We start from the raw sequence: 13,090 nt of genomic DNA, 5'->3' as shown, positions 1-13,090 counted from the left end.
TAAAAGAATCTAAAATTTACTTGAAGTTTCGCTTGCTACAGCACGCATCTTCGTAAGTGACGGTTACAAAAAGCGAAAAAACTTAAAGATACAAAGCGAGGTACTGGTAACGAGCTGAACAATAATAAACTACAGTGATAACAACCAACCAACAGTGATAGCAACTTCCACTGGACACAACATCAAATGGGACCATTTCCAGGTCTCAGCCAGTGGACGATATGTAAAATAAAAGAAACATTGTTAATATAATACGGAACTTAAAACCCACCCTCAATGAAAACGTTGGCAGTGAAAAGCTGTGGCTTTATTTGCTCTCACCTGTTGTTATCACTGTTGTTTATTATTGTAAATTAAAATTAAATTAAATTAAAATTAAATTAATTAAATTAATTTTAATTTAATTTAAAATTAAAATTAATTTAATTAATTAAATTTTGATTTAATTTAATTAAAAATTAAAATTAAAATTAATTTAAAATTAAAATTAAATTTCATTTTAATCAAATTTTAATTTAATTTAAATTTAATTTTAATTTAATTTAAATTTTAATTTAATTTTAATTTAATTTTAATTTAAATTTAATTTAAATTTAATTTTTAATTTAATTTAAATTTAAATTTAATTTTAATTCCATTTTAATTTATTTTTAATTTAATTTTAATTCTATTTTAATTTAATTTTATTTGAATTTGTTAATTTAAGTTAATTTTATTTATTTAAATTTAAATTAAGAATACAACAACTTTATTTCATATAACATTTTAAAAAAGGTAACCTATGGATAAAAAGGTTCTAAAAGTTAACTATAGCGCAAAACTACTTACAACAAAAGGTTCTATAATACAGTTGTTAAAATGAAATGCAAAATATGTTAAATAGAAAATGAATAAAAGCTGAGAAGCGTTTAAAATTGGAATGAGCGATTTACATGTAAAATGCAAAGGAAACTAATGGTTACATTGTGCGTTTGATGTAATCTGGCGTACGCGAGTAGCTATATAGCAATCAAAAACAACAAGAAAACTATTTTAACTATTTACAATACACACTTTCTGCAATTTCAACGTCAATGTCAGTGTTTTTAAATTTAAATTTAATTAAATTTTAATTAAATTTTATAAATCTAATTTAAAATTTTATAAATTTAATTTAAAGTGGATTAAAATTAAATTAAAATTAAATTAAATTAAAATAAAATTAAAATTAAAATAAAATTAAAATTAAATTAAAATTGAATTAAATTTAAAATTAAAATTAAAATTAAATTTAAATTTTATTTAAAATTAAAGTAAATTTAATTAATTTTTATTTAAAATTAAATTTAAATTAAACATTAAAATTAAAATTAAATAAAAATTAAATTAAAATTAAAATTAAAATTAAAATTAAAATTAAAATTAAATTAAAATTAAAATTAAATTAAAATTATATTAAATTAAATTAAATTAAATTTTAATTAAAATTAAAATTACCAAAGGGTCTTGATAGCACAAGTGTTGCAAATATTTTTAAAAACACAACAACGCTTTTCAGTTTTCGGAACATGTTTCGATGTTTTAAACATCACCTTCAGCCATAATGAATATACAAGGTTTACAGAATGATCGTTATTATATATGCAACAGCCTATACAATGAGCCTCTATAAATTCAAATTAACGTAAAATGCAAACTTATTTAAACTAACCAATAAAAATATAAAAAAGAACAATAGTGAAAAACCACTAAGCTGAAATAGATACAATTAAAAGTGTAACGCTAAATTGACATGCCCAACTTGTTTTAATGCTAAAGTCATCATGCAAAATTTAAATTAAATTGAAATAAAATTTACATTAGGAAGCCGGGCAGCAAAGTAAGGGTAACAAGCATAGCATAAGTAGCAAGCATGGCATTAGATATAGCGAAAATTCCCTTCTATTGATAGTAAAGTTGAGAGATCGGTAATCCCAATTTAGTGGAAGTTTACTTGTGTGAGCTGACAAGAAACCTGTCTTGGTGGGGTATAACTAGTTCGAACTGGAAGCTATCTTCGGAGACGCCAATATGAAAGGGACAGAAGGAGAGCAATAAACAAGACCTTGACGGCTAAAAACGTTAACGTTCTGTCCTGGATTCTTTAAGCGAGGTTGGCGAGACCAACATTTGTAATTTACACCCATCCGTAGCCAGGACGACGAACATTTCCGGAACTTTTCATTTGGGAGACCCCCAAAGCGGTGCTGCCAGAAGAGCTAAGCTGATTAAGCGCGCAGTCATCAACCAAGAAATTCATAAGCTGACTTTCATTTTTATTTCAGAAACTCTACGCAATTTAAGGAAATTCCATTTCCTGATTTGATTCGTAAGGTTTCAGTTTGAAATCGCTATGATAGAAGTGTTTACTTTTACTTTAAGTTTACACAAGGTAAATCGTCACTGTGAGAAAATTTTTTTGTAAAGCCGACTTTTTATACGTTAGCCTTTCGTCGGCGGAAATTCCATTCAATCAAAAAGATTTACAATTTCGCACCTCGAGTTTTCGGCCAAAACTGTGCAAGCTTTACGAAACGAGCGACTCTCTAGAGTTTCTTTACGTAACTTTAATTAGTTTTAAGGAGGAACACGAACTCTGGCTAAGAGATTGAGAGCTTTGTTGAACTTTTGTGAGCACTGAGAACTAACAAAGGAACTAACAGTCGATCACCTAGTAAATGATTTACAACAGTTTGATCTAGTTCTTGGTCGTCCCCCAACTACCCCCTTGGTCATCTACATGTCATCTTTTCATAACAACAAACATGTTACGCTAAACTTGAAGGCAACGGACAGAAAGCTTTTAAGACCTGAATTTTATTCGTACACTTTACACGCTTTCAACTGTGGTTGTAAGTTAGTAAGCAAAATCAATTTAATTTAATTCGAGTCGTCCAAGGCACCACTTGTGGCCATAGAAAACTTACAAAACCTAACTTGTATTTAAATTTCATTTCAATACATATATGTTCGCTGCTCCTTCATTGAGCAACTTACGCAACCTATCTTGTATCTAAATTCGTAAGAAATACTTCATTTTAATACATATATGTTTCCTGCTTGTTCATCAAACAACTTACAAAACCTGTCTTGTATCTAAATTCTTAAGATATACTTCATTTTAATACATATATGTTCGCTGCTCGTTCATTGAGCAACTTACGCAACCTATCTTGTATCTAAAATCTTAAGATATACTTTATTTCAATTTCATTTAACCCGTGAAACAATATTTACCAGTGTTCCGAACTGAAATGTTATGTTAATTTTGTGCAAGGCGCGTTTTGTATTTACCGAGTGGGGACTAAGTCCTAGTTATGAGTTTATGACATGTTGAAAAAGATACGTGTAGTCGAACACGTTGCGTTTACGTTTTTATGGAATAAATCGTTCAATTTTCAACCAGTTTGTACGTAATAGTTAAACGGAAACAAACGAAAACAATGGAACTAGTGTCTAATAGTATCTAAAAGTGTTATAACTATTTCACGGGTTAACTGAAATCACTCTATTTCAATACATATATTTTTGCTGCTCGTTCATTGAGCAACTTACGAAAACTATCTTGCATCTAAATTCTTAAGATGTACTTCATTTTAATACATATACGTTTGCTGCTCGATCATCGAGCAACTTACAAAAACCTATCTTGTATCTTAGTTCTTAAGATGTACTGCACTTCTATGTATATATGCTTGCTTCTCGTTAATCAAGCAACTCTCTACAGGATGTTGCATCCACAACAGCACTTCTGAGGGTAGTCTGGGGCATACACTTTGTGATCATGACCATAGACCCAGAAGCGACTGGACGTCTCTTTCCACTGGTAATGAACCTCAGACACGGGCACTGCACGCAATAGTTGTCGCTGAAGAGAAGGAGAAAGCGTTACAAAACAGATTAATTATTGCAATGTTTCTTTTCACACCAGAGAGCACCCCCCCCCCCAAAAAAAAAAAAATAGATGACAGCCAATCGGAGCGACCCTAACAATGCCTTCTGTCAACCAACCAATCAGAGTGCAGTCCCCACATTCCGCAGAAACAGTCAGCTACCGGAACACGATTAGAAAACAGCATTGACAGATGTCCCTTTTCCGCGCGAAGAAATAACAGATCGCTGCACGCAAGCCAGAGAGGTAGTGAATCACGAGGGCCTGACAAGACAAGACTAGGAGCATATTAGACCAGAGCTTCTTCTGGTTTCCATGGTTATGAAACAAAACCTGTAAACCTGTCGCGTGTCTACAGGTCTTGCTTTACTTTCAGACTCTAACACAACCAAGTACTTCCGTGATTCTTGGTCAAACTAAAACAACGCCGGATTACCTTCATTTTGCACTAAGGTGGCGGGGGGAGGATTCAAATTCAAAATAGTTTTTCGCGTATCTGCTGCCCGTTGCATGCCTACTCTTTGAGTTTCACAGTCATGTGGTAGGCTCTGTAAGTTATATTATTCTATTTTTAGTTCAACTGTGTCAGGAAATAACAGGTTATTTACCTGCAGAAGAATACGTTTGGATGGCCACTTGTTACTGTGCTCGTCTACCAGCCTCTTGGAGCCCATATTCACTTGCTGGTCAAAAAAGTTCGTAATTGGCCATACCTTGATAACAAACAAGAGAATTCAAGGGAGGAGGTCAGTTTTATGCAATACGAGATACGTTTAGAAGAAATATTAATAGAACAATAAAAAAGTACTAAATATAATTCATTAAATATGCCACCCTATAATAAGAGCAATATGGTTGATAACAACTCAATTTCGAACATTTCATTGTGTTCATCTTTCCCAATTTACTTTACATTCACTATTAAATCTCCCATCTCTTTCTTCTTCTTCACAAAAAGTCTTCAAAATCAACAAGAAAAAAATCGTTAAAGTTTATGGAACCTTCCACATCAACTACTCAAATGACGGCATTTCTAAATTGCAAAAAATCTAAGAGCCAGAGGTAATGGTAGAATAGTGCTAAACTAAATGAAAACAAAGCAACAAATGATAATTCTCCCCTTAAACCACTATGTATTATTTTACCGGCTTCCAATGGAACACAAACCCTTGGTAGTTCCTGGCTGAATATCTCAGTTCCTTCAGATTTAACGATAAGCTCTGCAGGCAGACGATCGGTTCTCTCCACAACATGGTTGGAAATATTATTCTCCCTTTACAACAAAAAGGAAAAGAAACGAATTCAATCTAAAATAATTTTGATTCAGGTTTACTCTAATTCATCTAGTAGATCTACCAACAACTTGAATTGTGATCAAAACTTCTGTAAACTTCTGCGATGCGTATGAGTTCACCCACTTACCATTTTACAGTCATCTCAATAAAGGTTTTCAACTGAGCTTGTCCCAAACAGGTCCAACATTTCACGCGACCATGTCCATTACAAATGTCACACCTGTTGACAAAAGCGTTAACAATTGTTATTGCTGGATTTACTGAGACTGAGCAGTGAGAAAAAAACAAGGCTGCAGAGGTCATTAAATTTTAAACTAAAATTAAGCTTACTGCACATGCATAACTCATTGTTCAACTGCTCATATTGTCACTTATTTGGAACTGTGGAGAGGGGCGGGAGCCTGGGAGAATGAGGGGGCTGGATGGGTATGGGAAGTGGGAAAAGAGAGGACAGGAAGCAGGATTCCTAAGGAGGCAGGAACTGGGAGAAATTGAGAAAAATTTTGCAACATTTTGTAACATTTTGCAATAGAAATAGCACAAAGTGGTGGGGACCACTATGGAAAGGGCGCGAATCAGCAGTAACAAGTACAGGAAGCGGGAAGTTCAGACCCCTCTGTTCCCACCCCACTCCCATCCACACCCCTGTAGAACTTTGCACATTTGTGATAAGCTTGTCACGCTTCTTTGTTTGAGCATTAAGTCATGTTAGACAAAGGGGAGTACTTTTCACGCTGATGGTTCTTAAAACTGTAATATCTCATTTGTGTCTATAGTATTCTCGCTTTGCCTGTTAATTATGTCAAACCAATTTCGCCTATGTACGCACAACGGACCTATTTTTTACAGAGGGACTGGGGACTTACATTTTCCATCCCCTGCCCATACAGTTTGTACACTGTTCTCTTTGTTCCATTCCTTCCACAAGACCAGAACCCTGGCACCTGGAACATCGCAACTAAAAACAGAGAAATAGTTCAAATGAAAATGAAGGTTGAAAAAGGTTCCTTAGGTAAACCTACATGTATTTCAGCCAGACATAATCAAGAAAGAAGAACTGAAGAGTTTAAGTAAAGAGAAAATCAACATGAGAGTAAAAATATCTGACAAGAAATACACAGATTGTGGACTGTGAAAGTGAGATAAGCATCATGCTTACAACTCAGGGATGAGAGTGAAAGAAGTACTCAGAATCAAATCTACTGGAGAAACAAGATATCTACATGGACTTTTGAAAACCTAGTATGCAAGCGGCTTTTTTTTTTTTTTTATACAGGAGGCTTTCAGCATGGAAGAAATTAACCCATCTGTCATGGATATAATATCTCCAATAATCAACACAATTTTGGATTTTACAAACTGTTTTGGGACCTTTAGGTTGTACTCTCGGAAAGAGGAATCAAGCTAAATGATGTTAAGCAGTAACCTACCCTTCCACGTCCACAGCACTTGTAACAACGCTTGTATCCCACAGCCATACAATCATGACACGGCTGAAACAGAAAGTCAAGAGTCAGTGTACGATTTTAAGAAAATATAACAATCAAAATACAGGTAGGTAGGAGAAGTTTGCATCCAGGCCTGGTGGCGCATCAGACTGGAGCTTATATAATCCAATTTCCTAAGCATAAACAACTAAAAGTATTTCTACTCCTCTCTGGATGGGGTGCTGGTCCATCGCAAGGCTACCCTCAGCATTACATTTGCCAGTACCCATTTTTATGCCTGCAGGGCAGCAAAAAGTACTGTGATAGTAGAGTGTCTTGCCTAAGAACACAATACAGTGATCCCAGACTGGGCTCGAATCTGGACTGCCACTGGAAGTATTGCTTTTCCCCATGGATGGGATGCTAGTCCATCACAGGGTTACCCCCAGCAGTAAATTTGCCAGTACCCATTTATACACCTGTGTGGAGAGAGGCACTGTAAGAGTGAAGTGTTTTGCCCAAGAATGCAATGCAGCGCCCCGGCCAGTGCTCAAACCCAGGCGGGTCGACTCGGAGTCGAGTGCGCTAACCATTAGGCCGCCGCGCCTTCCACATAATTCTGAGAGGTGTGTTGACCTAATTAATGGTTTAAGTGCATCACTTAGTCCAGTTTCAAGCCTTGCCAGGCTATTTCTCCTAGTCATCTCATGCTCAAGCTGGACTCAAGTTTTGGATTCTCACATACCTTGATATTAGCTGTGTGAGGAACTTCAATTTTGGTCTGAGAGTCAGAGAACATCTGAGGGGGCTGTGCAGGAATGGTCCATGGAGGAGGAGCAGGACCATTGACTGGACTGTCAATTGGCTGACCTGAAAATTCATAAATTAAAACAACAGACAATTATAACAAGTTTTCTTTTTAATTAAGTGTCTGTGTGAAAATCTGATTATAAAAAAGAGACAGAAAGAAAAAAAAAATGAAAATAATTTATGACTGAGACAGGTTTCTTATATTGAAACAGAGATGTCTCTGGGCAGCTGACTTTTAAACGTTTGCAAAGTGTTAACTTGTATTCCATCAAAAATCTACCAAAATTAATATGTCTGATTAGACTACTAATGAATAATAAAGTTATCATTCACTTGCATGACTTTAAACAGTTTCCAAAGAAAACTGGCTTGCCCGCAATCAGCCTTATGTAAATCCTGTAAATTGCTATTCTAATCTCGGTGACAAAAAAATGTAAAGCAACTTCAAAGAGCATTGCTAAACCCTAACTTGGCTGTTCAGTACATGTACCTCTGTAGGGTTCATACTTCCACTCAGTCTTTCTTGATTCACAGAAACTTGTCAGAGAATACTACCAGAAAAATAACAAAGCAAATTTTTAGCAAGATATTTACTTAAAAACCTCTGTACAAGTATTTCAGTATCTTATATCTGACTGCTAGAAAAAGTTACTCTACCAAGCTATTAGAGAAATATGATTCACACTGAGTTGAGATCTGCCACTTTAGCTTGCAAAGCCAGAAGAAAGATTTTCCAGATTGCCCCTCAGGTATAAATGAAAGCCTTTGATTGCTAGTCCTAAATGAAGTCCTTTCTCAATGACATTATCGTTGGCCAACTAACAAGTCCAGAATCTTTTGCATTAAGGAAGTGATGAATAAAATCCAGCAGCCTTGGACTATGGCACAAGACTTTCTTTGCACACTGCACTTTTGTTAAAGAAGAAATTAAGTACAGCCAGGCAGAGTGCTGGAGGTTACTCCTAAAATAATATAATAATTTCAATTTTAAATTATTCTGTGACTTACATGATAAGCACTTGAAGGAACAACATCCTTAATGACCATTTCTTGTGCCGGGGCTTTTCCATAACAACAGTGTTCACTCACAAACTGAAACATTGCATCACGAGCCTGGTCTTCTGTTATTGCTGTGGACCTAAATCATCAAAAGCATTTTTAGCTTTAATTAAAATTTTGATGCCACCTACCAACATAGGAATGCAAAGCATACAGGGTAATATGTAGCTGACGCCTTTTGCACACATTGCAGACCTATGGAACAAGGCATTGCCTGGACAGAATAAAGGGACAAATCACCCCCTCCCCCCCGCCTCTCCCCACCCTTTGTAAGCCTAAATCATATTCATCCACTACCCAAAGGGAACAGAATTAAGAAATGCAGTCAAATATAATTTTTATTCTGGTGTGTCCAGGCAGTGAAGTACCTATTACTACAGAGAGGTACTTCAAAGATCTCTGCACAGCTTCATTATTAATTAAAAGAATTTCCCCCCTTGAATATCTCCCTGGAGTAATGGCCATCATGCTTTCAAAGAGAAACATCTTACAGTATTTCCAAGCTACTATGACTGAATCTAGTAGCATTGCTTAAAGTAACAAACATATTAAAAAAACTCACTGTTGGAAGTGCTGTTCTGGCATCTGTGAGTTAGGTGGAGGCACATATGGGGGTGGAGGAGGGACAAATGAACTGCCTGCAAAAAATTGGATCATTAAGGACATTTTTAATGAACAATGTCCATTCGTCTGATACTTGCACTTAATCACCCTTTCATCCCCAATTTGCTGCTGCACCAGTTATCAATCTTGAAATTTTTATCAATATGTGACTATGATAATTTTTGAAAATAAATCTGCTCTACATCACTGGGCCAGGCTTTTTCCTGGTTTCTGTATCATGAAGGTACTCTGTACTTATTCTGGATAGAATGATATAGCTAACTCATCTAGATTGCAGGTTACCCCATGCCCAGAATGTTTGGCAGGCTGCTGGCTAGCAGTTGGTCATGCAGTGCCAATTAGTACTCCAGATTAAAGAAAGGTACTATATGAATGTTAAGTGTCTTGCCCAACAACACTCCAGCCTGCACGAGTTCTCAAACATACCATAAATGATCTAATAAATGCCTACTCTCAAACAAATGCCTTGTATCTTATAGACGCCTCTGCTGACAGAGGTGTTAAGTTTGTAATAGACGCCCCCCTCTAATAAACGCCCTGTCTAATAGATGCCCCACCAAGATTCGCCTGAAAAACCAAGGAAACGCCTCATAAAGTAAAATCACACAGTAAATTTTAATTAGTTTCTTGTTTGACTTGGACATCAAACACCTCTCTCAAATAAACACCTCATAATATCTATTTAATGCCCTCTCTTGGACACCAAAAATTTAATAGATGCCCCGGGCAATTATTATATCATTTAGGGTATACCAACTGCAAAGCTGTGCTCAAAGAAAAATTGCAGGGTGCCGAAGGCTCTTATTAAGAAATCTTGGATACCCAGCTCTTAAAAGCTTTTATTATAGCAAAGTTGTACAATTTGGCCAAAGACAAAAGTGGGTCACCTGTGGCACCCAGGCTCTGCTAGAGCACAGCTCTGAACCCACCCCAGAGGCTAAGGGCTAACATACTTAAGGGGCACCTTGCCTCAGAAACAAGGTTCTTTTTAATAACAAATAAAATAATAATAATTATTAAAATGGGAATTTGCAGTGGCGCTTCCACAGGGTGGCTCTTCGTCCACTGATTCCGATCGAGTTGGAATTCTTATATCAGGAGACAAAAACTCTAACAATTCTAGTACTTGTTAAAACAGGTGACCAAAAGGAAAAAAATTCTTTTAACACCCTTCATAATAATGCTTATCACTTTAGGCTGATAGAATAAACATTGCTTCTTACCATACTGTGTATTTTCATATCCAGAGTAGTGTGCAAACATATCAGGCGGGGGTGCAGAGGGAACAGGAGCCTTGGCAAACTGATTATCAAACACATCCTGTGGCGGCACGTCTGACCCTGAGTATGTGGGTCGGTCAACTCTCCCTATAGTAAAACAAAATGGTTCATAAACTCATTGATTTAACTAATATCATACAGTCAACTCTCCTTATAGTGGACATGCTCGGGGCATCATTGACTGTCTGTTATAGTGAGAGACAGTATTAGCGGGCGTCATTATCAGTCAAACCTCATTCGCCGGGGATCTCGGTTTTTTTTTCTGTAATAGCGAGTGTCTGTAATAGCGGGGTGTCCGCAAGGCAAGAGTTGACTGTAATAATAAAAAAATGGTAAAGTCTGGATTGAACCAAGTGGCCAATATATGCTGGAGTTTATCCCAGTTTCTGTAGCATTAAACATTACTACGGCTATTTCTACTCCCCCTGGATGAACTGCCAGTCCATCGCAGGGTTACCCCCAGCATAGTTCCTAGTACCCATTTATACACCTGGGTGGAGAAAGGTATTATGAGAGAGTAAAGTGTCTTGCCTAAGAACACAACACAATGACCCTGGCCAGGGCTTAAACCCGGATCACTGGATCCGGAGTTCATAGTCATTTAGGCCACTGTGTCTCCACATAATACTATCCCCACACATTAATAATAATTTATAGCAAAAAGAGCTTTACCCAAGAAGTCAACCCAACACCGTGATCTCTTACCACTTAGCTGTCTCAATCTCTATGCATATTTATTTAATATTTTATATACAAATATGAAACTCCTTAGGCTGATAATGTTTACAGTCTGTTAATCATTAATAGAACATTAAGTTCTGCTTACCACTGATGGCCAAATTGAAACCCCCATGCTGAGGGGGTGGGGGACCATGGCCATGCTGCTGATGGGGTGGGGGTCCATAGCCCTGTTGCTGAGGGGGTGGGGGTCCATAGCCTTGTTGAGGAGCAAAACCAACCTGAGGTTGACCTGCGAAAAAAATAATTTTACGTAACTAACCTCAGTAATACATTATGTACAAAAAAACAATGGAAATGTACAATCTGACCACTGAGTGTCAGCCTTACATAATTATTCACTGGAAATTAATAGCATTATTTACCTGATTGATATCCTTGTCCAGGTCCGTAGGCATATCCAGCAGGCGGATAAGGTGCTTGACTCATGGTGCCTAGGATTTTAATTTTCATGACATAAGAAGTCAGAGTTTTACTTTCATGAAGCAAAATACGTTTTTTGCAATGTGTGCAGTACAGTTACTTGTTGGTTAATATTATTTTAATTAAATATTTATTGATTTGATAGGCTGAAAAGTTGTTTTTCTTTGGTGGGGGGGGGGGGGCAATTGATGCTGTTGGGTAGCCTATTAATAATTTAAGCTTTCACATTTTTTTCCTTAGAGCAAAGCTTTTATTATATATTATTTAGAAATTCTGGTTCTTTCCGCCTTGCTAATTTTTCAGACCATTTTTAATCGATTTAATAATTTTTTCCGGTTTCGCACGTGTTTCACTTAGTCTCTGAGCTGCAAAATTACTTTTGTTCTTTTATACTAAAGAACGTTTGAAACTAAAAAAGCTTATTTAAGTGTTTTAAAGTTATGGTCAAATTTTAGTCGTTTCTGTAACGTAGAAGCTTCCTTGCGTCACTCTTGTTTATCATGAAATGGAAGCCATCATGTACTTTGCGAGTGGATCATATTCTTGTAAGACAATCTTGCACGCAAGCAAATTTTCCGCCACAAGCTCGACAGACTATTCAAGCCTTACTAATTTTACCTTTCAATAAAATACATAATAAAATCACCGAGTCTAAATGTAGTTTCGTTTGATGATCAGCGTGCAAAAGAAGGTAGCCACTGCATAAAAAGCTTACCGTAATCAGTCATTTCAGCTGAGGCTAGCTAGCACAAAGGCGATCCAATTCTATTTTTCTACACAAAAAACAAAGTATTAATTACATGTCACCTTACCTTAGTTAGCGAACGAAGGTCTGTAAAGTATACTTTCTTTGAATTACCTTTCTCAGAACTCAGAATCTACAGCGCGCCAAACGCACCCGAAACGACACCGATCTGTTTGAACTACAAGCTGCCGGAAGAAAATCGATATTTTGTCTGCAGTTGGCAAGCAAAATGACACCATGGGAGGGACGGTAGGTAGTCCAATCCGACGCGAGCAGAAATGGTCGATAAGGGATTTCCGGAGTTGTAGCGAAAAAAAATGCTATCTGTGCCATGAGATAAGAACATAAATAACATCATTTCAATATTGGGTACTTTCCGATCCGTAGGTTAGCTCACGTCGAAGAGAAAGGGAGGGGATGGAGGGGGGATTGGAAGGAGGCGTACGTGTCAAACCCAGCCGGGGACGTCACGCAACGTTCCTGCGCTTGTTTGATCTGATAGGTCCGCAATGTGTACACGTGGCTATCGATCGTTTCTTTGTCGATTCTTTGTTTGTCAAAAGAAAGGAAAAAAAAAACATGTCTCGCATGGAAATATCTGTACTTTTATCCCCTTATGATTATTTTCATTCCCTTTATATCCCTCTCACCTACCTCCAAATTCCATGATTATGTTGTGGGTCAGTTTTACCCTTGATACAATTGGGTTAGTTTACCCTCCAACCACAATATTCTCTTTACTTAAGCTTCCTTACGTCTCCCCTTGAATCGTCCCAGGT

The 13,090-nt window shown here is 36.5% G+C and overlaps 1 protein-coding gene across 3 annotated transcripts; it reads right to left on the bottom strand.

Moving 5' to 3' along the window:
• Positions 1 to 3,416: 3,416 nt before the first annotated feature.
• LOC144628605 (protein SSUH2 homolog) lies at positions 3,417 to 12,532 on the bottom strand. 3 transcript variants are annotated; one of them, XM_078486732.1, is made up of 16 exons: positions 12,426 to 12,509; positions 12,282 to 12,339; positions 11,509 to 11,577; positions 11,324 to 11,375; positions 11,232 to 11,293; positions 10,349 to 10,492; positions 9,064 to 9,139; positions 8,451 to 8,580; positions 7,933 to 7,993; positions 7,378 to 7,502; positions 6,636 to 6,698; positions 6,072 to 6,163; positions 5,333 to 5,425; positions 5,078 to 5,183; positions 4,519 to 4,623; positions 3,417 to 3,886 (listed from the first exon to the last, which is right to left on the bottom strand). In XM_078486732.1, the coding sequence occupies exons 2-16, from the start codon at positions 12,292 to 12,294 to the stop codon at positions 3,740 to 3,742; spliced, it is 1,338 nt and encodes a 445-aa protein (XP_078342858.1). In that variant the 5' UTR covers positions 12,295 to 12,339; positions 12,426 to 12,509; the 3' UTR covers positions 3,417 to 3,739. The 3 variants fall into 3 exon arrangements, with proteins under 3 accessions (XP_078342858.1, XP_078342855.1, XP_078342857.1); XM_078486729.1 differs by having other exon boundaries at positions 11,232 to 11,375; XM_078486731.1 differs by lacking the exon at positions 12,282 to 12,339 and having other exon boundaries at positions 11,232 to 11,375; positions 12,379 to 12,532.
• Between the last annotated feature and the right edge of the window lie 558 nt (positions 12,533 to 13,090).

This window comes from Oculina patagonica, chromosome 10 (genome assembly GCF_052425735.1).
Source record: "Oculina patagonica isolate OP01 chromosome 10, crgOcupat, whole genome shotgun sequence".
NCBI classification, from domain to species: domain Eukaryota; kingdom Metazoa; phylum Cnidaria; class Anthozoa; order Scleractinia; family Oculinidae; genus Oculina; species Oculina patagonica.
Note: the sequence above shows the minus strand (reverse complement) of the source record. Positions and strands in the feature narration are given on the sequence as shown.